At 42.5% G+C, this 26,062-nt stretch overlaps 2 protein-coding genes across 3 annotated transcripts in view; both read right to left on the bottom strand.

The window, feature by feature from the left end:
* The window catches only part of atg16l1 (ATG16 autophagy related 16-like 1 (S. cerevisiae)), a 55,109-nt gene extending 54,344 nt beyond the window's left edge, over nucleotides 1-765 (bottom strand). For both annotated transcript variants that reach the window (XM_024441974.2, XM_024441975.2), the window contains exon 1: nucleotides 451-765. The gene's annotated coding sequence lies outside the window, so the exon portion shown is untranslated. The remainder of the gene's footprint in view (nucleotides 1-450) is intronic.
* Nucleotides 766-9,313: 8,548 nt separating this feature from the next.
* On the bottom strand, nucleotides 9,314-26,015 carry LOC112265002 (presenilins-associated rhomboid-like protein, mitochondrial). Its single transcript, XM_024441973.2, has 10 exons — nucleotides 25,788-26,015; nucleotides 22,796-23,015; nucleotides 22,472-22,612; nucleotides 21,746-21,794; nucleotides 21,280-21,375; nucleotides 20,663-20,812; nucleotides 20,480-20,550; nucleotides 20,300-20,401; nucleotides 10,603-10,700; nucleotides 9,314-10,126 (listed from the first exon to the last, which is right to left on the bottom strand). Exons 1-10 carry the CDS (start codon nucleotides 25,856-25,858, stop codon nucleotides 10,003-10,005), a joined length of 1,122 nt encoding a protein of 373 aa, XP_024297741.1. The 5' UTR covers nucleotides 25,859-26,015; the 3' UTR covers nucleotides 9,314-10,002.
* Nucleotides 26,016-26,062: the final 47 nt, after the last annotated feature.

Raw genomic sequence — 26,062 nt, 5'->3', positions numbered from 1 at the left:
AGAGCAGTAACAACGTCATGTGGTGTTGGTGAAAGGCATAGCCTTCCGATTGACTGCGCAAGCAAGTACTACACACAATCATAAACAGCTAATTAACCTGTCAACTTTGAAGATTATGGTAGCCCGCTCTGGTCTAGCTAGGAGCTTGTTAGCAAGCTAACGTTAGCTAGCTAAATTTACGCCACAAATGCCTCCTACATTAACTAGCTAGTAGCCAGCTAATTAAAAATACCTAACGTTAAGTTTGTGTAGCCAATGTTTTCTAGCTAACGATACATGTACATGTAGTTTTAATTGAACAAATTCGTACGTTACGTCTATAGTACGACAAGCTAGCTAGCAGGCTATCTGCTCACGCTAGCTAGCAAGCTATGTAGCGATATTTTCAAACACGCAGTCATTAGCTAGCGTGATAAATAGCATCAAGAGGAATGGAAAATGTTAACTTACGTTCGCTAGCGTAGGTAGTTCCACATCCACTCAGATCATGACATTTAGTAGTTTTCAGCTGCTTACTTGTGCTAAATTGTCGTTGGTTGATGTTTTGAAAAAAAGTTTTCCTATTTAAACCACATGGCTAGCTTGTGATACCTAACAGCCAGCTAGCAAACGGTAGCGAATTAAGATAGTCGATATTCATCAGCCGAGACGAGAGCCAAAACTATTTATAAAATAAACAGAAAATCATCTCCGATTGCACATTTTGGTCACAAACAACCAGGTGTAGGTACTGCTTCTTCTTCTGTGGGTTTTATGGCGGACTACATCCCCAAAATATGTATTGGCGCCACCAACTGGACGGGTTTTTTAAAAAAGGGGAAAAGAATCTAATCCATACATGATAGAGAAACTAACTTAATCCACCCAAATAAAAATTGTAAATTGACCAAACTCCCACTTCTTCCTTCTTTCAAATCTCCATATCTCCCTTCTCAGGCTGTAGGATCTGAGAGGGTGGTAAAAAGGCTTGTGACAATATTCCATATAACTCCTCCACTGAGAAACCTCTCTGGCACATCCACAATAATACTATTTTCCTGGACCTTCTCTCCACCTTGGCAGTGCCATTAATCACCATAGTTATAAAGGCCACAAAGTCTACCTTCTTAACCTTTGAAATATCAGGGTTCTGCTGATGAAAGGCAACCCCTGCAGCCAGTGGCGTTTCTAGCTTGTATGGCTCCTTGGGCGACCCCCGACCCCTTCAGCCCCCCTCAGACATTTGGAACAACACAAATAAATTATCATAACATTTAAAACTATATATATACAAAAATAAGACTCAAATATCAAAAATAAGTAACAAAGACAAATATAAACAAATTTGTGTTGATTTGGCACTCGAGCATCAATACCTTACCCATCCCCCAACACTGTCAACGAAGAGTCAAGACTAAACCAATTCACCTTGGTGGTGTGCAGACTGGTTTTATATTATTCCTAACGATTCCGCACAAACCAGAAAAAAATCCAACAATATGTCTATGAAACTATGAATGAATTGTGGTTTATTTTGTAGCATTTCGTGGTGTGACTGATTTTACTAATTGCATTACTACTGTACAAAGTTAGAGGTGCGCTATTTGATAGATTCCCCTGCTCCCGCTACCTCGGGCTTCCAGTGGGGAGACCTGAGGTCAACCTATGCCTGCCCCCCTCCCCATTTTGTAGTTCTGAGTGGGAGACCTTCCCAGGCAGTAGCCTGTCTAGCTCACAAGCTAGAATCAGGGCGCCCACTCTGTCAAGGTTAATTGACCCACAGTCCCACATGGTGACATGATATCATTGACGTGACGTGCAAATGAGCGATAGAAAACCGATCACGCAAATGTCACCATTCCGTATTTTTTTGTGCGGGCGCCCTGTCCCGCCCCCGGCAAGTTGCCGCCCTGGGCGGCTGCCCATGTCGCCTCTACCTAAATCCACCACTGCCTGCAGCCTGCAATGAAGGCCTATCCACCACCATGGACACATCAGGAGCACCATTCAAACCCTCAACCCTTTTAACAGCTGCTGCATATGAAATGCTCTGGACAACCTTAACTTTGGCCACATCATTTTCTTTCACCCTTGTCGGGCATTCAAAAGACGTGGCTTCATGGTTCCTACCTCAATTGCAACATGTTACATTTTCATCACTTTTATAACACATGATATGATCTATTCCACAACTTGGACATCTCAGTTTCTCCCTTCTGCAAACACTTGAAACATGACCAAAAGCTTTCCTATGATCACACTGCATTGGTCTTGGGATAAATGCTCTGACTCTGTAGTTGATATACTCCAACTGCACTTGAGTAGGGAGAGACTCCATTTCAAAAAACAAAAGAACAGATCAACTCTTCACTTGTTCATCATTCACCACACGATTCATCCAACATGCATCAATCAATCCCAGAATATTTTTCATTTCTTCAACATCGACTTCCCACGAGACGCCAGATATGAATTAACCCCTTGAGGGGTGACCTGTTCCGAAGAGACGCATACGATATGTCAAACTTATCAAATCGGGTAAGACGCAACACATGTTCCTTCTGATCCGCAGAAGTGCAAAAATCAAATCAGCCCGCCTCTCGTGATCCTCACAGCCTTCACTTCACCCATTACTCTCTCTACCAGTTTGGATAGCTCAAATGGATTCTTCAAGATTGGTATTTCGATTAGCTGCTCCTCATTAATAAACCATGCTCATACAAGATACGAAGGGACATTTTCAGCACTGTGCTCCATTTTCCATTCTTTTGGACAATACTCCAATTCTCCTCGATTCTAGCATCATTAGATTCACAATCCACTTCAGTGTCCGCTTCTGCCATCTTTCCCACAATGTACCAATGCTCCTTGGTAGGTACTCTAGCTGTGTCCTGGACTTTTGGGTGTATCGAAAGGAGTCAGTGTATCAAAAGCGCACTGGTTAGAAGCTCTTGATTGAACAGTGTTGTCTATGCCGTTGGTCAATTCTAGACATAGCTAATACAATATATATACAGAAGTATGTGGACACCCCTTCAAATTAGTGGATTCGGCTAGTTCAACCACACCCGTCGCTGACAGATGTTTAAAATCGAGCACACAGCTATACAATCACCATAAGGCAGTAGAATGGCCTTACTGAAGAGCTCAGAGACTTTCAACATGGCACCATCATAGGATGCCACCTTTCCAACAAGTCAGTTTGTCAAGTTTATGCACTGCTAGAGCTGCCCCGGTCAAATGTAAGTGCTGTTATTGTGAAGTGGAAATGTGTCGGAGCAACAATGGCTTAGCCACGAAGTGGTAGGTCACACAAGCTCAAAGAACAGGACCGCCAAGTGCTGAAACGTGTAGCGCGTAAAAATCCTCTGTCTTCGGTTGCAACTCTCATTACCGAGTTCCAAACTGCATCTGGAAGCAACATCAGCACAATAACTGTTTGTTGCGAGCTTCATGAAATAGGTTTCCATGGCCGAGCAGCCGCACACAAGCCTAAGATCGCCATGCGCAATGCCAAGCGTCAGTTGGAGTGCTGTAAAGCTTGAGGTCATTGGACTCTGGAGCAGTGGAAACGTGTTCTCTGGAGTGATGAATCACGTTTCACCATCTGGCAGTCCAACAGATGAATCTGGATTTGGCGAATGCCAGGAGAATGCTACCTGCCCCAATGCATAGTGCCAACTGTAAAGTTTGGTGGAGGAGGAATAATGGTCTGGGGCTGTTTTTCATGGTTCAGGCTAGGGCCCTTAGTTCCAGTGAAGGGACATCTTAACACTAAAGCATAAAACATGTAAAATAAAGTTATGCTTTTGAATCATCTATCCATAGAACATTCTTCTGGGTGCTTTTTGGCAAACCTGAGTCAACATTTTGGACAACATGGGTCCCATTATGCCTGGCGAAAACCAAACCCTGCATTCCACAGTAAGAACCTCATACCAACGGTCAAGCATGGAGGTGGTAGTGTGATGGCTTGGGGATGCTTTGCTGCCTCAGGACCTGGACGACTTGCCTTAAATAAAAAATGTACGAATCAGAATAACAAATACAATTTGAATTACAACTCTTGATAACTCCATAAAGGAAATAATTGTATCCCATAAGGTAATTCAAGAAATAGTGAAATAGACTAGAGACAGGTGTCCCTCATTCAGGGGCAACGCTCTCGGTCCTTCTCGTGGTCCGAAACACACATAGGACTATTAATAAATGATAAACTTCTTCCTATGTATCAGCGCTACACTTAAATCTCACCCAATGTCTCTAGCCTTTCTGGTGAGGGTGATCAGGCCTCACCAGAAAGTCAGAACAGAGATCAGAGGTCATGCAACCCCATTAAGTGAGTGTTTCTTTCCCCTTTCTTTCCCTCTTCCTCAGACTCATTGTTTAAAAACATTTCAAACATTTTGTGTACCAGGTTTACATTGGGTTTTTCTGTACATTTCTGATCAATAGACTTTAAATGTTTGCAAGCAAAACTCGCACAATAGATACTAAATGTTATTTGTGTGCCCTTTAAGCTGCATCCTTTCTAACCCATGAAAAAAACACTAAAACCAAATAACAAGACCCCACACAATAAATGAAGCACAGTATTAACATCACTAACAAATATTCATAACAGGTGGGTTGTGTGTAGGTGCTGTCGTGGGTGGTAAAATGTAGGGTAAAAACAAACAAAATGGCCTGGCATTACTTAATTTTGGAGCTCCCTTAACAACCGGATCTGGGTACCTTTATACTGTTCCTGCCTCAGGACGCCTTTCAATGGGAGAGATACAGAATCATTGGTAAACTCATCAGAAAATTTGGTAGTGGACATTCCATCAGTCCTGGAAGAAATAAAATAAACATGTAAATAGTTTTCTTCATTTTAATCAGTCCTAAAAATTCTTGATCAAGTTTACTGCATCTTTGGACATTATGTCTTGATAAAACCATGCGTACCCAGAATCATACTTGAGACACTTTAGATGATACAGTGTCCCATTAAGCAGAATAGGCACCTTCTAAAGTAAACAATCCCAGCGCCCCTTTCTTGTAATCTTATCATTTTTACCTGTTGCATTGACTTATGTTCTGTACTGACTGTCCCTGTGACATCAACTAGTAAAAATATGAAACATGTTGTTTAACAACTCTACTAGGTCCTTCAAAATGTTGGTGCTGGCTTATAAGCTCAATATTCACTACTAAAAACATTTACTTGGATCTACTTCAAATTTGGACACAGTTCCACGTAATGTAATAATATTATTGTTTTAGATTACATTACCTTCTTACTTAAATCACTGGTGTTACCCAAACTATAGAATTGAGTAATAATAATTGAAAATGGTCAACAACATCTCTCATTCAATTATTCATACCTCTGTCTCAAATGTCCCACTGTATCACTTACAGTCTGTTTGAGTTCAGTGAGTACCACTCACTTTCACTGGCGGCTTATCTATTTGTCCACAGGAAGCTTATCTCTAACCCAAACACCAGAGGCTCAATCCCTCTGTTCGTCATGTGACCTTGTATTAAAACCTCACCATTTTCAAATTACGAAAATATCTGAAAGCCACTAATAACATATTACCATTCACATACTGGCAACACTCATTACATCTGACATCAACTGATAGATCGTACCGTTAATCTTTCCACTTTACCTTCTTTATCAATGTCTTTGTTTCTCTCACAAGTCTCCATATCTGTTTACCTTCAACTAAAACCCTTCTAAACTTTCCAGCAGAAAAACACATTCTCAATCACTACTGCTAAGACACATTACTCTGAAACAATGTCCAGCTTTTACCCCTATTGCAAGGTTTAAAAATAAAACAAAACAAACATGATAACTTTCTCCATATTGGAAGGCATTGTTTTCATTTTAGTCTACCCTTACAATGTTACTCTATGTATTTATTACCAATTTCTGTATTCACTTTCTGCTTCACATTATTATTTTAAGAGGAATATGTAATACACCAAATGTATAAAATACATCGGCCAAATCAGAAGGGAAGAGAAACTTTGGAGGGAGCTTCCTTTTTGAGGTAGCTCTCAAGACTAGAGTATTATAACTAGATCAGTCCACTGTAGATGGAGTGATCTGTCCATAATAAGTCTGTCACCGGAGACAGGATAGACTGGGCCTTAAGTTTAGTTAATTAACAAGTCTCTACGTGTTCAACATTAATTGGTTCAATTTAAAAGGGCATGGGTTTTGTTGGTAGAGGAAATCCCACAAGCATTTATAGTTTTATTGGTTAGGGGTAAATCAGGTCCCGTACCTTAACCAAAAGTGGATATAGTGGCTCTCGTATCTACCAACCATAATGTTTAGGCCAGATTAATCTACTTTTACCCGTGGGCATTGCAGTACCAAAGATTTTGTTTCCCCTAAGGGGGAAATTTGTGGCTGGTTAATTTAATTTCTAATGAAGACTGATTAATGTGGCAATTATATTTTTTCAGCTAAATGCTGTTTTAAAAGCATAGAAAACATGCCAATCTTTGTTTGAGACTTTATTTCCCGAGACCATTTAGACAGTCATACAATGCTTTGATCTTATCTTTATCAAATGATCCATAAAGGGACCACTCTGAACATTTCTCAGAATACTTTTTACACCACTTACGTACATCTACGTGTGGGTATACAAGTTGTATATATATTGTTTTTTCCATTGTTTATCAAATCCGTGGGGCGACGCACAATTGGCCTAGTGTCGTCCGGGTTAGGGAGGGCTTGGCCGGTAGGGATGTCCTTGTCTCGCGCACCAGCGACTCCTGTGGCGGGCTGGGTGCAGTGCGCGCTAACCAAGGTTGCCAGGTGCACGGTGTTTCCTTCCGACACATTGGTGCGGCTGGCTTCCGGGTTGGATATGCGCTGTGTTAAGAAGCAGTGCGGCTTGGTTGGGTTGTGTATCGGAGGACACATGACTTTCAACCTTTGACTCTCCCGAGCCCGTACGGGAGTTGTAGCGATGAGACAAGATAGTAGCTACTAAAACAATTGGATACCACGAAAAAGGGGTAAAATTAAAATAAAACATTGTTTAACTTGGGTCAAACAATTCGGGTAGCCTTCCACAAGCTTCCCACATTAAGTTGGGTGATTTTTGGCCAATTCCCCCTGACAGAGCTTGTGTAACTGAGTCAGGGCTTTTTCGGATCTGCCCACAAATGTTCTATAGGATTGAGGTCAGGGTTTTGTGATGGCCACTCCAATACCTTGACTTTGTTGTCCTTAAGCCATTTTGCCACAACTTTGGAAGTATGCTTGGGGTCATTGTCCATTTGGAAAACCCATTTGCGACCAAGCATTAACTTCCTGACTGATGTATTGAGATGTTGCTTCAATATATCGACATCATTTCCCATGATGCCATCTATTTTGTGAATTATAAGTGAAATAATCTGTCTGTAAACAATTGTTGGAAAAATTACTTGTGTCATGCACAAAGTAGATGTCCTAACCAACTTGGCAAAGCTATAGTTTGTTAACAAGAAATTTGTGGAGTGGTTGAAAAACGAGTTTTAATGACTCCAACCAAAGTGTATGTAAACTTCCGACTTCAACTGTACATATGAAGTGGATAAAACAGTATGTAAACATTTTTTAAAGTGACAGTGTTCCAAATGACAGTGTTCCATGTTTATGTACATAGGTAGCAGCATCTAAGGTGCAGGGTTGAGTAACCAGGTGGTAGCCGGCTCGTGACAGTGACTAATGTTCATTGCAGCACTGTGGGCGGAGGCCGATTATTTAACAGTCTGATGGCCTTGAGATAGAAGCTGTTTTTCAGTCTCTCGGTCCCAGCTTTGATGCACCTGTACTGACCTTGCCTTCTGGATGGTAATGGGGTGAACAGACCGGGAGTCGGGTGGCTGAGGTCCTTGATGATCTTTAAACCTTAAGGGTCAAGCCGAATTTCTTCAGTTTCCTGACGTTGAAGAGGCGCTGTCACGCCTTCTTCGCTACACTGTGTGGGTGGATCATTTCAGATTGTCAGTGATGTGTACGCCGATGAACTTGAAGCTTTATACCTTCTCCACTGCAGCCCCATTGATGTGGATGGCGTGCTCCCTCTACTGTCTCCTGAAGTCCACGATCAGCTTTTTCATGGAGGCCACTGTGTTCTTGGGGACCTTCAAATGCTGCAGAAATGTTTTGGTACCCTTCCCCAGATCTGTGCCTCGACACAATCCTGTCTCGAAGCTCTACAGACAACTTCTTCGACCTCATGTCTTGGTTTTTACTCTGACATACACTGTCAACCGTTGGACCTTATATAGACAGGTGTGTGCCTTTCCAAATCATATCCAATCAATTTAATTTACCATAGTTGGACTCCAATCAAGTTGTAGAAACATCTCAAGGATGATCAGTAGGAAACAGGATGCAGCAGAGTCTAATTTCGAGTCTCATAGCAAAGGGTCTGAAAACTGTTTTCACTTTGTCATTATGGTATTCTGTATAGATTGCTGAGGATTTTTTTGAACATGGTTAAAACTATAGTTTGGATGGTCAGTTCATGCATCCATGGCGCTCTTTGAATTTGAAGGTGGTTACATTTCTCCAACAACATTCCTCTGCTGTTTACCAAAACTATTTTGTTTTTGTTTAAACTAAAGATTGGCCCTTTAATACTCCATGTGAGTATTGCACTGAGCCCTGCATGTGTCTCTCAACTGGTAGCCCCAGTACAGTCTTGTATCTCTGGCACTGCAGAGCCCAGAGACGTGGCTGCGCAGGTCATCCACAGGCCCTCAAACTGCCAGTTGTTGGTTGTGACAGCCTGAGAGTGGCTGTGGACTAGTGCCGCTGTTCTCCAGACACCAGCCCATCACCCCTAAAGACAGACCCAGGACCTGGAAGGCTAAAAGCATAGTGGTCGGTCATGCTGCCTGATTTACTTGGAAGAGATAAGGCAGAACAAAATGTTTTTGTTATGTAGTAGTTATTAACCTACAAACAATGAGTGTTAGCTATGTCTCAGTTGGCAAAACTGGTTGCACTGTCGTCAATATGATGTATTTTATGTCATCATGTTCAGATTGTATGATGGTTGTACAAAGACGTTTTGTTAACGTGGTTTTAACAACCAGGAAAATATTTTATCTGAACTACCGACATACAGTGCCAATACCCTTTGACTTATTCCACATTTTGTTGTATAGTTTTACAGCTTAGTTAATGGTTTACTGGTGAAGGACTGAAGAGGGAGCAGTCCATCACCTTTCTCAGTTTGATAGACATGAGACTCTTTTAGTGAAATAGTAAAGACAATCCTACATGGTAAATACTGTACATATGGAAATAAATCAAAGTAGAGCTATAGCCTGGAACAAGACAAATACACATTTTATTGAATCAAATAAACTAAATGTTTTCTTTAATCTACAACAAATATTCCTGTACACACACTGAGTCTACAAAACATTAACACCTGCTCTTTGCAGGGACCAGTGAATAATGAGTGCTTTTGAATATAGACTTCATCATATAAAAACACATGTAGACGTGATATAATTGGTTTTGACATTGTAGCTCCCTAGCCATCCCCTGTACTGACAGTGGGAGGGGTTTCGTATCTTAGGGTTTAAACCTCCACCTCAGCATTTGGGGAGATGATGACGACCTGTAGGCTCCTGGGTCCTTATTCACATATAATCTTACTGATTATGATGTAAAAAGGTTAAACTAATTATAGATCAACACTTTATTGAGTTACACTAGGGCCTGTATTCACAATATGTCCCCATTGTGTCCACTCTTCTCTCACAAACACATAAAAGCATGATTAACACAAAAGCCCTGCATTATTTTGTAGTATGTGTGTATAAGTGAGTGAGAGAGAGTACTGAATACAGATGGCATTTACATATGTGAGTGTGAGAGACAAACATAGAGCTTGTGTCTGTGTGGGGTAAATGGGGAGTTTGGCTTTGGTTTGTGTGGCCAGCAAGGCTGTTGATACTATTGACAATCTTCTGCCATCCATATGCATTCACACAGTCCAGTGCGCTCTACAGGGGGCCGCTGCCACCGTTTCCTCCCCCACCAGGACCCTTCGTCCTAAGGTCGTGCCACACCTTCACTAGAGGCTCGCGATTCTTCCATATCAGCTCGTGGCCATACATGATGTACCAGCTACAAAAAAAAAAAAATCAGAGAGAGAGAATAGGTGATGAACATATAGAGATAGGAAGAGAGGTAGAATGACAGAGCTTAAACGAGAATACAATAACATATCTTAATTTGTACATTTTGACTGTCTTGGTACCCGATCCAATACCACACATGTACACGATAGGTTGGGAGCAGCACGGGGTAAGAGAAGAAGAGTGGTGCCCCTGGAGCAGTTTTTAGAGGGGGTGGGGGTAGAGGATTAAGTGACGCCCAAACAAAAATCGGCAGAGCCGGGGTATTGTGGAGAAGATGGTCAAAGACAGCTAGCTTGATTAGATGTTGAGATGTTTTGTTGCTGCCCTGTGCAAGTCATATTAATGGGGATGAGTGTGTGAGAGAGTAATTGAATAAGTGAATGAGAGCAGACAGACAGATGGACTTGAAGCTGACTTGCATGCCAAACGGTTTTCCGCCTAGCTGAACAGAGTGAGACTTACATGCCAAAAAGAGCTCCGCCGAGATGGGCCGCGTGGTCGAAGTACCGCCATCCTAAAACTAGGCCAGCTGTGTCCATAGCTACTATGGCTTTCAATGCCTGGACAGAAGAGAAAACAGATGGTGTGACTAAACAGGACAACAAATAACTTCCTGGACTCACACTTACATTTTAGTCATTTAGCAGACATGCTTATCCAGAGCATTCATCTTAAAACAGCTAGGAGGGACAAGCACAGATCACAGTCATAGTAAGTACATTTTCCCCAATGAAGTAGCTATCAGTAAAGTCAGAGCTACTAAGGGGGAGAAAAAATACATTTTTATTTATTTGGGAATATTTAAGATACACTTTTGCCAAGAATCAGTGATCCAAGTCTTGAGAGCTCTCCTGGTGTGTGTATCCTTCAAACAGCATGCTTGATGGCAAACATACCAAGACAGCCGTGAAGAGGGCACGACAAAGCCAATTCCCCCTCAGGAAACTAAAAAGATTTGGCATGGGTCCTGAGATCCTCAAAAGGTTCTACAGCTGCAACATCGAGAGCATCCTGACCGGTTGCATCGCTGCCTGGTACGGCAATTGCTCAGCCTCCGACCGCAAGGCACTTCAGAGGGTAGTGTGTACGGCCCAGTACATCACTGGGGCTAAGCTGCCTGTCATCCAGGACCTCTACACCAGGCGGTGACAGAGGAAGGCCCTAAAAATTGTCAAAGACCCCAGCCATAGACTGTTCTCTCTACTACCGCATGGCAAGCGGTACCGGAGAGCCAAGTCTAGGACAAAAAGGATTCTCAAGAGTTTTTACACCCAAGCCATAAGACTCCTGAACAGGTAACCAAATGGTTACCTGAACTATTTACATTGTGTGCCACCCCCCCAACCCCTCTTTTACGCTGCTGCTACCGTCTGTTAATCTTATATGCATAGTCACTTTAACTATACATTCATGTAAATACTACCTAAAATTGGCCCAACCAACCAGTGCTCCCGCACATTGGCTAACCGGGCTATCTGCATTGTGTCCCACCCACCACCCCCTTTTTATGCTTCTGCTACTCTCTGTTCATCATATGCATAGTCACTTTAACGATACCTACATGTACATACTACCTCAATAAGCCTGACTAACAGGTGTCTGTATATAGCCTTGCTACTCTTTTTTCAAATGTCTTTTTACTGTTGTTTTATTTATTTACCTACACACATCTTTTTTTCCCACCATTGGTTAGAGCCTGTAAGTAAGCATTTCACTGTAAGGTCTACGTATTCGGCGCACGTGACAAATAAACTGATTTGATTTGATGTGCACAATGGGTCACATAAGACACCCTACTAAAGGCATTTAACAAAAGCCACAATAAGACCAAATCCTAATTGTCAAAACACATACCAAATCAGACATGCCAACACATATCGTAACAAAAATCTGAAATACCAACAATACTAAATCCCCAAGTAGCATAAAGATGTGTGCAAAATGCATACGAAGGACAGTTTGACTACATTCCGATTCTGTACCCTTCTCCTGAACTGTACACATGTACACTCTAGTGATGAGGGGAAAAAAATAGATATACACACTGAACAAAAATATGAATGCAATATGCAATAATTTCAATGAGTTACAGTTCATATAAGGAAATCAGTCAGTTGAAATAAATTCATTAGGCCCTAATCAATGGATTCACATGACTGGGCAGGGGCGTAGCCATCAGTGGGCATCACTTGGGAGCCAGGCCCAGCCATTAAGAATGAGTTTTTCCCCATAAAAGGGCTTTATTACAGACAGAAATACTCCTCAGTTTCATCAGCTGTTTGGGTGGCTGGTCTCAAAAGAGCTCGCAGGTGAAGAAGCAAAATGTGGAGGTCCTGGGATGGTATTGTCACACGTGGTCTGCGGTTGTGAGGCTGGTTGAACGTACTGCCAAATTCTCTAAATTTACGTTGGAGGCGGTTTATGGTAGAGAAATGAACAAAATTATATTTGTCCCCAGCAGAAGGTGCACCTGTGTAATGATCATGCTGTTTAATCAGCTTCTTGATCTGCTACACCTGTCAGGTGAATGGATTAACTTGGCAAAGGAGAAATGCTCACTAACAGGGATGTAAACAAATTTGTGCACAAAATGAGAGAAATAAGCTTTTTGCGCATATGGAACATTTCTGGGATCTTTTATTTCAGCTCATGAAACATGGGACAAACACTTTACATTTTGTATTTATATTTTTCTTCAGTATAGCTCAATATCACCATTTTAATTTTTGCATTAGTTTCCTGTACCTGTACCAAAATTCCAGTAATTTTCCTTCATAGCCGTTTCTCCATCTTTTAAATAGGGAACCAGCACTTGTGATTTCAGCACTTTTATTTCCATGACTGATCAAAACGTATTTTCTGATGGCTCTCGTCCTTCTGCAGCAGCAATATGCTTGGAACATCGAATCACAATAAAAACAGTATCGAGTTGCAATATATGGCATACAGTTGAAGTTGGAAGATTATATACGTAGGTTGGATTCATTAAAAATAGATTTTCAACCACTCCATACATTTCTTGTTAACAAACTATAGTTTTGGCAAGTCGGTTAGGACATCTACTTTGTGCATGACAAGTCATTTTTCCAACAATTGTTTACAGACAGATTATTTCACTTATAATTCACTGTATCACAATTCCAGTGGGTCAGAAGTTTACATACACTAAGTTGACTGTGCCGTTAAACAGCTTGGAAAATTCCAGAAAATGGTGTCATGGCTTTAGAAGCTTCTGGTAGGCAAAAGGGATAACTAAGTGGCTCGGGGGACAAAACATTAATATTTTGGGTCCATGGCCAGGAAACTCCCCAGACCTTAATCCCATTGAGAACTTGTGGTCAATCCTCAAGAGGCGGGTGGACAAACAAAACCCACAAATTCAGACAAAGTCCAAGCATTGATTATGCAAAAATGGACTGCAATCAGTGTGTGGCCCAGAAGTTAATTGGTAGGCTCAGGACTGAAGGGTAGCTCCTGGCTGGCTGACGGCTCTGGCAGCTCCTGGCTGGCTGACGGAGCAGGACAGACGGGAGACTCTGGCGGCGCAGGACAGACGAGGCGCACTGTAGGCCTGGTGCCGGCACTGGTGGTACGGGGTCGAGGACACGCATCTCAGGGCGAGTGAGGGGAGGAGTAACAGGGAGAACTGGGCTCTGGCGACACACAGGAAGCCCAGTGCGGGGGGCTGCCACCGGAGGGCTGGTGCGTGGAGATGGCACCGGATAGACCGGACCGAGAAGGCGCACTGGAGATCTGGAGCACCGAGCCTGCCCAACCTTACCTGGTTGAATGCTCCCCGTAGCCAGGCCAGTGCGGCGAGGTGGAATAGCCCGCACTGGGCTGTGCAGGCGAACCGGGGATACCATGCGTAAGGCTGGTGCCATGTATGCCGGCCCGAGGAGATGCACTGGAGACCAGATGCGTAGAGCCGGCTTCATGGCCTCTGGCTCGATGCCCACTCTAGCCCGGCCGATACGAGGAGCTGGAATGTACCGCACCGGGCTATGCACACGCACTGGGGACACCGTGCGCTCCACCGCATAACACGGTGCCTGCCCGGTACAACGCCCTCTCTCTCCACGGTAAGCACGGGGAGCTGGCGCAGGTCTCCTACCTGACTTTGCCACACTCCCCGTGTACACACCCCAAATACATTTTTGGGGCTGCCACTTGGGCTTCCAGCCGCGCCGCCGTGCTGCCTCCTCACACCGGCGCCTCTCTGCTTTCGCTGCTTTGGGATGGCGATATTCCCCTGGCTGTGCCCAGGGTCCTTTGCCATCCAGAATCTCCTCCCAAGTCCAGAAGTCCTTTGATTGCTGCTGCTGTCCGTTACCATGCTGCTTGGTCCATTGTTGGTGGGTTATTCTGTCACGATCGTCGTATGGAGTAGACCAAAGCGCAGCGTGGTTAGAATACATTCTTCTTTATTAAATGAAGAACACGAAGAACAAAACGAATAAGACGAATGTGACCGCTATATAAACAATGTGCCAACGTGCAACATAACATAGACAATAACCCACGAAATACCCAAAGAAGATGGCTGCCAATGGTTCCCAATCAGAGACAACGATAAACACCTGCCTCTAATTGAGAACCAATCTAGGCAACCATAGACCTACATAAACACCTAGATGGAAACAACCCCATAAATCTACAAAACCCCTAGACAGTTCAAACACCCTAGAATAAGACAAAAATACACATATCACCCATGTCACACCCTGATCTAACCAAAATAATAAAGAACACAAAGAATACTAAGGTCAGGGCGTGACACTTCTGACCCACTGGAAATGTGATGAAAGAAATAAAAGCTGAAATAAATGATTCTCTCTACTATTATTCTGACATTTCACATTCTTAACATAAAGTGGTGATTCTAACTGACCTAAGACTAGGATTAAATGTCAGGAATTGTGAAAAACTGAGTTTAAATCCATTTGGCTAAAGTGTATGTAAACTTCCGACTTCAACTGTAGATAGAGAAATAGTCGTAGTGTGAGTCGACCAAGCACAGGTTAACTACTTATGATTTTATTGCGAATCCATGTTCCAAACATATTGCTGCTGCAGAGGGGCAAGAGAGCCATGAGAAAATATGTATTTAAACTCAGCCAAAAAATAAACGTCCCTTTTTCAGGACCCGGTCTTTCAAAGAAAATTCGTAAAAATCCAAATAACTTCATAGATCTTCATTGTAAAGGGTTTAAACACCGTTTCCCGTGCTTGTTCAACGAACCATAAACAATTAACGAACATGCACCTGTGGAACGGTCATTAAGACACTAACAGCTTACAGAAGGTAGGCAATTAATAAATCTTCTCAGGGCTAGGCCACCTGTTGACAACTTCTGGTGAAATTGGAGGGTGCCCAATTCAAATAAAACATAAAAATTATGGATATTAAACATTTAGGAACATACAAGTGTCTTATATCAGTTAAAAGCTCAAATTCTTGTTAATATAACTGCACTGTCCAATTTACAATAGGCTTCACAGCGAAAGCATGCCATTGTATGAGGATGGCGCCCCAAATCAACATTTTTCCACCGGCGCAGGCTTCAAAAACATCAAACATAGCGAATAAATATTCACTTACTTTTTGTAAATCTTCCTCTGATTTGCAATCCAAAGGGTCCCAGCTACAACATGTAGTGTCTTTTTGTTAGATAAAATCCTTCTTTATATCCCAAAAAGTCCTTTTAGTTGGTGCCACCGATTTTAGTAATCCACTCCTTCAACATGCAGAGAAAGGAATTCGAAAAACTACACCTAAACTTTGTTTCAACAAGTTAAAATATGTTTCTATGTACTCCTCAGGTACCCGTATTTCATACGGAAAGAAGTATGTTCAATAGGAAAACAAAATTAGCAGGTGCTCTTCGATGGGCGCTCAAACACGGATTTCCAAACTGGTGTTGTTGTACTAAAACTCATATTTCTTCTGTATTATTCAAGTTTCAAGGCTGAAACCTTGAATAAAGACTGTTGACATCTAGTGGAAGCCATAGGAATTGCAATCTGGGAGCTGGAATTACATATGCCCGTATGCCTTCCATTGTAAGAGCATGGTCTCGAAAACAAAAAGAAAATTACAGTTGGTTTTTATTTGGATTTTCTCCTACCATATCAATTGTGTTAGTCTCATACATTATATTAACATTTTTACAAACTTCAAAGTGTTTTCTATCCAATGGTAACAATTATATGCTTCTGGGCCTGAGTAACAGGCGGAAATTCCGAAAAAAGGACCCTAGCCTGAAGAAGGCAATTTAAGGTCAGTTATGAAAACGTAGGACACTAAAGAGGCCTTTCTACTGACTCTGAAAAATACCAAAAGAAAGATGCCCAGGTCCCCTGCTCGTCTGCATGAACGTGCCTTATGCATGCTGCAAGGACTGCAGATGTGGCCAGGGCAATAAATTGCAATGTCCGTACTGTGAGACGCCTAAGATAGCGCTACAGGGAGACAGGGCGAACAGCTGATCGTCCTCGCAGTGGCAGACCACGTGTAACAACACATGCACTGGATCGGTACATCCGAACATCACACTTGTGGGACAGGTACAGAATGGCAACAACAACTGCCCAAGTTACACCAGGAGCGCACAATCCCTCCATTGGTGCTCAGACTGTCTGCAATAGGCCTAGGGAGGCTGGACTTGTAGGGGGGGCTTGTAGGCCTGTTGTAAGCAGGTCCTCACCAGACATCACCGGCAACAATGTCACCTATGGGCAAAAACCCACCGTCGCTGGATAAGACAGGTCAGGCAAAAAGTGCTCTTCACTGACGAGTCGCGGTTTTGTCTCACCAGGGGTGATGGACGGAGTCGCGTTTATCGTCGAAGGAATGAGCGTTACACCGAGGCCTGTACTCTGGAGCGGGATCGATTTGGAGGTGGAGGGTCCGTCATGAACTGGGGCGGTGTGTCACAGAATCATCGGACTGAGCTTGTTGGAATTGCAGGCAATCTCAACACTGTGCTTTTCAGGGAAGACATCCGCCTCCCTCATGTGGTACCCTTCCTGCAGGCTCATCCTGACATGACCCTCCAGCATGACAATGCCACCAGCCATACTGCTTGTTCTGTGCATGATTTCCTACAAGACAGGGATGTCAGTGTTCTGCCATGGCCAGAGATGAGCCCGGATCTCAATCCCATTGAGCACGTCTGGAACCTGTTGGATCGGAGGTTGAGGGCTAGGGCCATTCCCCCCAGAAAGGTCCAGGAACATGGAGGTGCCTTGGTGGAAGAGTTGGGTAACATCTCACAGCAAGAGCTTGGCTAATCTGGTGCAGTCCATGAGGAGGAGGTTGACTGCAATACTTAATGCAGCTGGTGGCCACATCAGATACTGACTGTTACTTTTGATTTTGACCCCCCCCCCTTTGTTCAGGGACACATTCCATTTCTGTTTGTCACATGTCTGTGGAACTTGTTCAGTTTGTGTCTCAGTTGTTGAACCTTAAGTTCATATAAATATTTACACACGCGAAGTTTGCTGAAAATATATGCAGTTGACAGTGAGAGGACGTTTCTTTTTTGCTGAGTTTGTTTATATATACGTATATATAATGAGAGAGAGAGAGAGAGAGAGAGAGAGAGAGAGAGAGAGAGAGAGAGAGAGAGAGAGAACCGCAATATACAGTACCAGTCATTCCAGGATTTTCTTTATTTGTACTGCTCTCTACATTGTAGAATAATAGTGAAGACATCAAAACTATGAAATAACACATATGGAATCAAGTCGTAATCAAATAAGTGTTAAACATAAATAAAATATTTTAAATTTGAGATTCTTCAAAGTAACCGCCCTTTGCCTTGACAGTTTTGCACACCCTTGGCATTCTCTCAACCAGCTTCTTTAGGAATGCTTTTCAAACCGTCTTGAAGTAGTTCCCACATATGCTGAGCACATGTTGGCTGCTTTTTCTTCACTCTGCGGTCCAACTCTTCCCAAACCATCTCAATTAGGTTGAGGTCAGGTGATTGTGGAGGCCAGATCATCTGATACAGCACTCCATCACTCTCCTTCTTGGTCAAATAGCCCCCACACAGCCTGCAGGTGTGTTGGGTCATTGTCCTGTTGAAAAACAAATGATAGTCCCACTAAGCACAAACCAGATGGGATGGCGCATCGCTGTAGAATGCTGTGGAAGCCTTGCTGGTTAAGAGTGCCTTGAATTCTAAATAAATCACAGACAGTCACCAGTAAAGCAACATCACACCACCTCCTCCGCGCTTTATGGTGGGAACCACACATGCAGAGATCATCCGTTCACCTACTCTGCGTCTCACAAAGCCATGGCTGTTGGAACCAAAAATCACAAATTTGGAGTCATCAGACCAAAGGACAGATTTTCACTGGTCTAATGTCCATTGCTTGTGTTTCTTGGCCCAACCAAGTCTCTTCTTTTTGGTGTCCTTTAGCAGTGGTTTCTTTGCAGAAATTCAACCATGAAGGCCTGATTCACAGTCTCCTCTGAACAGTTGATGTTGAGATGTCTGTTACTTGAACTCAAAAGCATTTTTTTGTGCTGCAATTTCTGAGGCATGTAACTAATGAACTTATCCTCTGCAGCAGAGATAACTCGGTCTTCCTTTCCTGCGGCGATCCTCATGGGAGCCAGTTTCATCATAGAGCTTGATGGTTTTTGCGACTGCACTTGAAGAAACTTTCTTGAAATAATTCCGTATTGACTGACCTTCATGTCTTAAAGTAATGATGGACTGTCATTTCTCTTTGCTTATTTGAGCTGTTCTTGTCATAATATGGACTTGGTCTTTTACCAAATAGGGCTATCTTCTGTATACCACCCCTACCTTGTCAAAACACAACTGACTGGCTCAAATGCATTTTAAGGAAATAAATTCCACAAAGTAATTAACAAGACACATCTGTTAATTGAAATGCATTTCAGGTGACTACCTCATGAAGCTGGTTGAGAGAATGCCGAGTGTGCAAAGCTGTCATCAAGGCAAAGGGTGGCTATTTCGATTTGTTTAACACTTTGTGTTAAACATTCCATACGTGTTATTTCATAGTTTGTCATTACTATTATTCTACAATGTAGAAAATAGTAAAAATAAAGAAAAACTCTGAAATGAGTAGGTGTGTCCAAACTTTTGACTGGGACTGTATATCGTATCGGCACCGAAGTATCATGATATTATTGTATTGTGAGGTGCCTGGCAATTCCCTGCCTTATTCCTCATACCCATGAGAGGGAGGGAGTGTACTATGGTGAAAACTCCCTCCATCCATGCTTACACCAATCCAATACTTTTAAAGGGAAACTTCACAATTGTATTCATAGTCATCATCTCCAGCACCACCCTATCAACAACGTATGTGAAAACGGTGCATTTCTATGTTTTATAGTAAAAACGACTGAGGAAGATAAGTGTTTCCAATGACATTGGTATTATTCATGTGATTTTGACCAATTGTGAGCAGTGGTGGACAAAGTACTTAAGTATATTTAAAACTCAAGTATGACTTAAGTAACTAAAGTAAACGGAATTGCTAAAATGTAAAAGTATTAATAATTGCGAAATCCTTATATTATGCAAACTAGACAGCACAATTTATTTATTTGTATTTCGTATTTGCAGATAGCCAGGGGGCACACTACAACACTGACATTAATTTACAAACAACGCATTTGTGTTTAGTGAGTCCACCAGATCAGAGGCAGTAGGGATGACCAGGGATGTTCTCTTGATAAGGGCATGAATTGGACCATTTTCCTGTCAAAATGTAACAGGCACTTTTGGGTGTCAGGGAAAATGTATGGAGTAAAAAGTACATTATTTTCTTTAGGAAAGTAGTGAAGTAAAAGTTGTCAAAACTATAAATAGTAAAGTAAAGTACAGGTACCCCCCAAAACTACTTAATGAATACTTTATGGTAGTTTTACTTAAGTACTTTACACCACTGGTTGTGAGTAGGCATTGTCTACTAATCTTTTTTACTGCAAAACATAAAAACGTGACATTTTAACATATGTTGATGTTGGGGGTAGTGGTAGAGATGACGAATATGAAGTTGAAAATGTTCCTTTAAATCCCTGAGTGCACACTTCTGAAGATGGGTAGAAAATCAGAATGGAGCTTCTGTGTGGTTAAGTGTGCTATAAGGGTTGTTCACTCACATTGCCTGCAGAGAAAGCATACATCGGGAGGAAGATGATTGCCAGCTTAGCCTCTGGCATTTTGGTACAGACGGCAGCCAAGACTGTCATGATGGCTCCTGACTGGAGAGGACAGGAAGTGATGTCAGAAACAGGAAGTAAAGGGGAATTCCGAAGGGAGTCTAAAATGTTAGTGCTTACCGCTCCAAGAGAGGGACCCAAGCGCCCGCTGGCTGTCTTACACACATAGCTGAACATCGTAGATATAACACCTGGCAATGAGGAGATGATTGATTATTTATCTGAAAATAAATCTGTACTTTCAGGATTAGTAATCTGTCTATTACAATCTGCCATTTGTCTCTCACACACGCGTGCTGGTACCTGCAGACACGTAGACAGCCATGAACTGCTCCCTGCCTAGCATGGAGACGATGCTGGAGGAGAAGCTCCAGAGGACGTACATGTTGGCCGCCATGTGGAAGAAGGAGTAGTGGCTGAACGTGGACAGGAGCATGGGGAAACACAGGGTTTCTGTGGGTAGGGTACAGACAGGAGGAGATGATTAGGGAAGTGTTCAATAGGAACGGAGAGGGATCTACCTGAATTTTCTAGTGTTTGCTACTGTGTGCACTATTTCTTATTGGACAAGTCTTTTCAGAGTATAAATCGGTCTATAGCTGTATATTTGTTAATATAATTTTTTTATGCCGTTTTTTCTGTAATTTTTTAATATACATGTCAAATAAACTGGATCTTTGTCAGTGTTAATAGTAATGAAGTGCCATGATTAGGGCCTCTAGTTTTGCCTGACCATGTGACCTGACCAGGAAAAACTATAGCCTATAACAAGGGCTCCAGAGGCTCCAGAATTCCCTGGTCAGGTGAAGAAAAACTCAGGGCCCTAATCCTGACACTTATTACTATTAACACTTCCTGAGGCAGAGATCAAGTTTTGTATGTATTTGTCATGATATGATAGGATAGTTTCCCCTACTCACTGGAGGCAGGGTTGGATGTGAAGTATTTGATCATAGAGCGCTGGAGGGACGGCACCCTCCAACAGCAAAACACCACGGCATTAGCAGCTATGATCCCTGAGAGAGATAGGAGAGGAGTAGAAAAAGACAGAATGAATGAGAGATGAGAGATTAGTGGATAATGAAAGATGGGGGGAGGTGCTAACGGGTGGAAAAAGATGACAGGATGTTCCCTTGAGCAAGGAACCTAAACTGCACATTGGGTGCTGCACTGCGGTTGCCCTCTGCTCCAGCCTTTCCATCATAATGTGTGATTTGAAGTGGTTGGGTACATTTCTGTCTCGTACAGACAAAAAGTAAATATTATCTTAAGATAGAGAGGGCAGTAGTGAAAGTGACAATCATCATCTCCAAATATCTGTATCAACTAGTTACTATCGAGAGGACATACAAGAAGAAAAAAATATGGGCTTCAGTACAGACTAACCTGTAACAGTACGTTGTCCCTCACTCAAGCCGTTCCACCACTGGTTGATCTGTAACAGAAACAGAACCGGTCTGAAAAAACAGCCACACATGTAGTGAAACCTGGGTTGTGTTCATTAGGCACTGAACAAAATAAAACTGACTGAAACAGGGAGGGACAACCTGGTCCAATAAGGAACGTACATTTTAGTTTTCTGTTGCAAAATGTTTTAAAACGTTTTCTGTTGTGTGTAGTAAGGAACACGACCCAGCATAGGGAATCAACTCCCTAAGACATCAGTGTGACGACAGTTCAGCAAGAAAAGAGGGGGGGAGCATTGCGATATTTGGCCTTGCAAACCTGGGGGGTGCATTGAGATATTTGGCCTAGTGTGAGTGGCAAAGTCCACAACTTGGGCCAAATCAACCCCTTTCCTTATAAAACTTGAAAGAGGCCAGCACCGCAAATTCATAATTTGTCACCTCCTCGTAACCTTCAAATCCCATTCAGTTACAAATGGCAGAGAGACTATAACCTTTAACCCCTGTTCCAGGGACCCTGCGCTGCTCCCAGCCTTTTGTACTGTATGTTGTGGGGAGAGGCCGGGTAATGCGACAGCAAAATAAAAAAATGTCCAGTATAATGTATCAATAAAGATGAATACAAAATAATGAGGCATGGTATAAAACAAATGAAAAAAAGGATCAACCCAATATCACGCATGTTTTGACCCATCCTTCATCTCACCCATTTGCGAAGATCCCCCTGTTTCTGCGGCCGTAGTTTCTCCAGCCAGTCGGCACGGACCTCGTCAAAGTAGCTCTGGACCCGGGACTTTAGTGACTCATACTGCCAGATGGCCGCTGTGCCAAATGAACAGGCTGTAAACTAACATAGTGTTAGTCCCCCTTATTCCGTCAGTGCTGTGCTGAATTTGCCAATAGACTTACTGAGGCCTCTGTGACGGCAACAGTAATAGCTGTTCAGTGTGTAACAGGTAATGCAGTTGTATTGTACTGTGTTGTAGTATAGCTTATCGAATAGTGTTTGTTAAGTTAAAGAAATACCTACCCCTATTGTGAACACCAGGGGCTTGACCAGTCTGCCAAAGCTCCTGGGGTGTGTGTATGCCACTGAGGGATGCACGGGGGGAGATGCCCCCCTCTTGTGGATGAGCCCTTCACTGGGCTCTGTGTGTGAGGGCCCCGTCTCCTCTATGACCCCCTTCTTGGTCTTTGTCTCCTTCGCTGCTTTCCTGAAGCTACATCTCTGTTGAGTGTTGAGGGTGAATCTAGGGAAAAGCATAAACAGGGAAGAGTAAGAGCTAGATGATTGGTCAATTAGTTAGCTATAATAACATTGAGTAAAAGGAGAAATGGTTTGAATCCTCCTTCTAGCGAAAAGAGAAGTGATTTTGAAAGTAAAAGGGAGGAATTTACTAAGTTACTCTGGATAAGAGCATCTGCTTAATCAGTGTTTTTTCATCCTGGTCCTGGGGAGTGGAGTTATTGTTATTGCCCTAGCTCTACCTAATTCCACGAATAAAAAGTTTTGATAATGAGTGATAAAGTGGAATCCGGGGTGTATTCACTAGTAACCAAATGGAGGCAAACTTAAGCAAAGGGAACGGGGAGGGACGGACCTACCTGAATTTTGTTCAATAGTAACTAGTTCTTTGCGAAACCTTTTCCGTTGCAAAACCTTCTGCAGTGTAAAACGTTCTTGCTACCGTTGTGGCTCATGAACACACCCCAGGTGTGTCGTGCTAGGGCAAAAACAAAAATGTGCAACCCTTTTGGTCCCCAGGACTAGTGGTGTAGAGTACTTAAATAAAAATACTTTAAAGTACTACTTAAGTTGTTTTTTACTTAACTACATTCCTAAAGAAAATAATGTACTTTTTACTCCGTACATTTTCCCTTATACCCAAAAGTACTTGTTACATGTTGAATGCTTAGCAGGACAGGAAAACGGTCAATTTCACACAATTATCAAGAGAACATGTGGTCATCCCTACTGCCTCTTATCTGGCAGACTCACTAAACACAAATGCATTGTTTGAAAATGATGTCTGAGTGTACCCCTGGCTATCCGTAAATTTTAAAAACAATAAAATGGTGCCGTCTGCTTTGCTTAATACAAGGAATTTGAAATTATTAACACTTTAGTATATTTTAGCAATTACATTTACTTTTGATACTTAAGTATACAGTGCATTTGGAAAGAATTTAGACACAGACTTTTCCAAAACGTTCTTATGTTTCAGCCTTCTTGTAACTTATTTTTTTAATTTCCCTCAATCTACACACAATAGCCCATAATGACAGAGCAAAACTGTCTTTTCGAAAATTTTGCAAATGTATAAATAAAAAAATGTAATATAACATTTGCATAAGTATTCAGACCCTTTACTCAGTACTTTGTTGAAGCACCTTTTGGCAGCCATTACAGCCTCAAGTCTTCTTGGGTATAACACTACAAGCTTGGCACACCTGTATTTGGGGAGTTTCTCCCATTCTTCTCTGCAGATCTTCTCAAGCTGTCAGGTTGGATGGGGAGCATCGCTGCACAGCTATTGTCAGGTCTCTCCAGAGATGTTCGATTGGGTTCAAGTCTGGGCCACTCAAGGACATTGAGACTTGTCCCGAAGCCACTCCTACATTCTCTTGGCTGTGTGCTTAGGGTCATTGTACTGTTGGAAGGCGAACCTCCGCCACAGTCTGAGGTCCTGAGAACTTTGGAGCAGGTTTTCATCAAGGATCTCTCTGTACTTTGCTCAGTTTCTCTTTCCCTTGATCCTGACTAGTTTCCCAGTCCCTGTCGCTGAAAAACATCTCATGCTGCCACCACAATTCTTCACCGTAGGGATGGTGCCAGGTTTCCTCCAGAAGTGACGCTGAGTTCAAGCCAAAGAGTTCAATCTTGGCCAAAGAGTTCCATCTTGGTATCATCAGACCAGAGAATCTTGTTTCTCATGATCTGAGAGTCCTTTAGGTGCCTTTTGGCAAACTCCAAGCGGGGTGTTATGTGCTTTTACTGAGGAGTGGCTTCCGTCTGGCCACTCTACCATAAAGGCCTGATTGGTGGAGTGCTGCAGAGATGGTAGTCCTTCTGGAAGGTTCTCCCATCTCCACAGAGAAATTCTGGAGCTCTGTCACCCTACACAGAGTGTCACTGCCCTGGGGCATTGGGATATTTTAAGACCAGAGGAAAGAGTGCCTCCTACTGGCCCTCCAACACCACTTCCAGCAGCAATTGGGCTCCCATCCAGGAATTGACCAACCCTGCTTAGCTTCAGAAGCAAGCCAGCAGTGGTATGCAGGGTGGTATGCTGCTGGCCATAATAATGTCAATAAAGCTATTTCTGTTTTATATTTTTAATACATTTTCAAAGACTTCTAAAAACCTGCGTTTGTCATTATGGGGTACTGTGTGTAGATGTATTAAATAAAACAAAAAAATTATCCATTTTAGAATGAGGCTGTAATATAACGTGGGGAAAAAAGTCAAGGCGTCTAAATAATCTTCGAAAGCACTGTATTTATAACCAAATACTTTTACTCAAGTAGTATTTTACTGGGTAACCCACTTTTACTTGAACAACTTTCTATTAAAAGGGTATCTTTACTTTTACTCAAGTTTGACAATTGGGTATTTTTTACAAGCATTGCACAGGACCAGGATTAGAAACTGTGCTAACTGTAAATTCATTCTTTCATATTTGCACGGCAGAATTTGTAAACAACAAAGGACTTTTGGGAGTTCCCAAAAGATAGCTAGCTACATGGCACAGAAGAAGTCCAACTAATCAAACAATTATTCAATGGGAATACTGAGGTAACAAGCAGCCACCAATATTACAACTGTGGTTGCAAAGACTAGCGGACTGTGGCACCACTAGCAACGTGTCTCAAAGTGATCAGCTGTTCATCATCATGATAACCTACAGTAGCTAGCTCTGGCAGCCGCTAGCTGAGTTTTAGCTATCATTTCTAGACTGACAATACATACATCAGTTGCCAAGATCTCAGCCATGGGCAAAATACATTCCCGTACACCATACCTGTTTCCTCTGGTTACTGTACTATTGATGTCAGCCCTAGCCCATCTTAAAACGCAACCCCTCCACGCCATGTTGGTGAGCGGGTAACCCGAATGACCCCTCCTACATTCGCTACCGGGTCAACAGTCTAAAACAGCCAAACATAACTGGGTCATATGGTTAGAAGGTATCCAGCTTTTGTCAAATTTACGTCAAAAGTATAATATTTTTCCAATTTAGTTAACCCCCTACCCCTCATTCTCCAAACGTGCTACGCGAATTATCCAAACCTGCTA

The sequence above is a fragment of the Oncorhynchus tshawytscha genome, linkage group LG13 (assembly GCF_018296145.1).
Source record: "Oncorhynchus tshawytscha isolate Ot180627B linkage group LG13, Otsh_v2.0, whole genome shotgun sequence".
In the NCBI taxonomy this organism is placed as follows: Eukaryota; Metazoa; Chordata; class Actinopteri; order Salmoniformes; family Salmonidae; genus Oncorhynchus; species Oncorhynchus tshawytscha.
The sequence above is the reverse complement of the archived record's forward strand: the minus strand, read 5'-3'. Positions and strand labels throughout refer to the sequence as shown.

Bases quoted from the DNA above. Each gene is read 5' to 3' on its own strand.
- LOC112265002 (XM_024441973.2), bottom strand. From the start codon at position 25,858: ATGGCGTGGAGGGGTTGCGTTTTAAGATGGGCTAGGGCTGACATCAAT. The intron at 21,376-21,745 runs GTTAGTCTGTAC...TATCTCTCTCAG, and splicing joins GGGACAACGTACTGTTACAG to GGATCATAGCTGCTAATGCC. The intron at 20,402-20,479 runs GTAAGCACTAAC...TGTCCTCTCCAG, and splicing joins TGGGTCCCTCTCTTGGAGCG to TCAGGAGCCATCATGACAGT.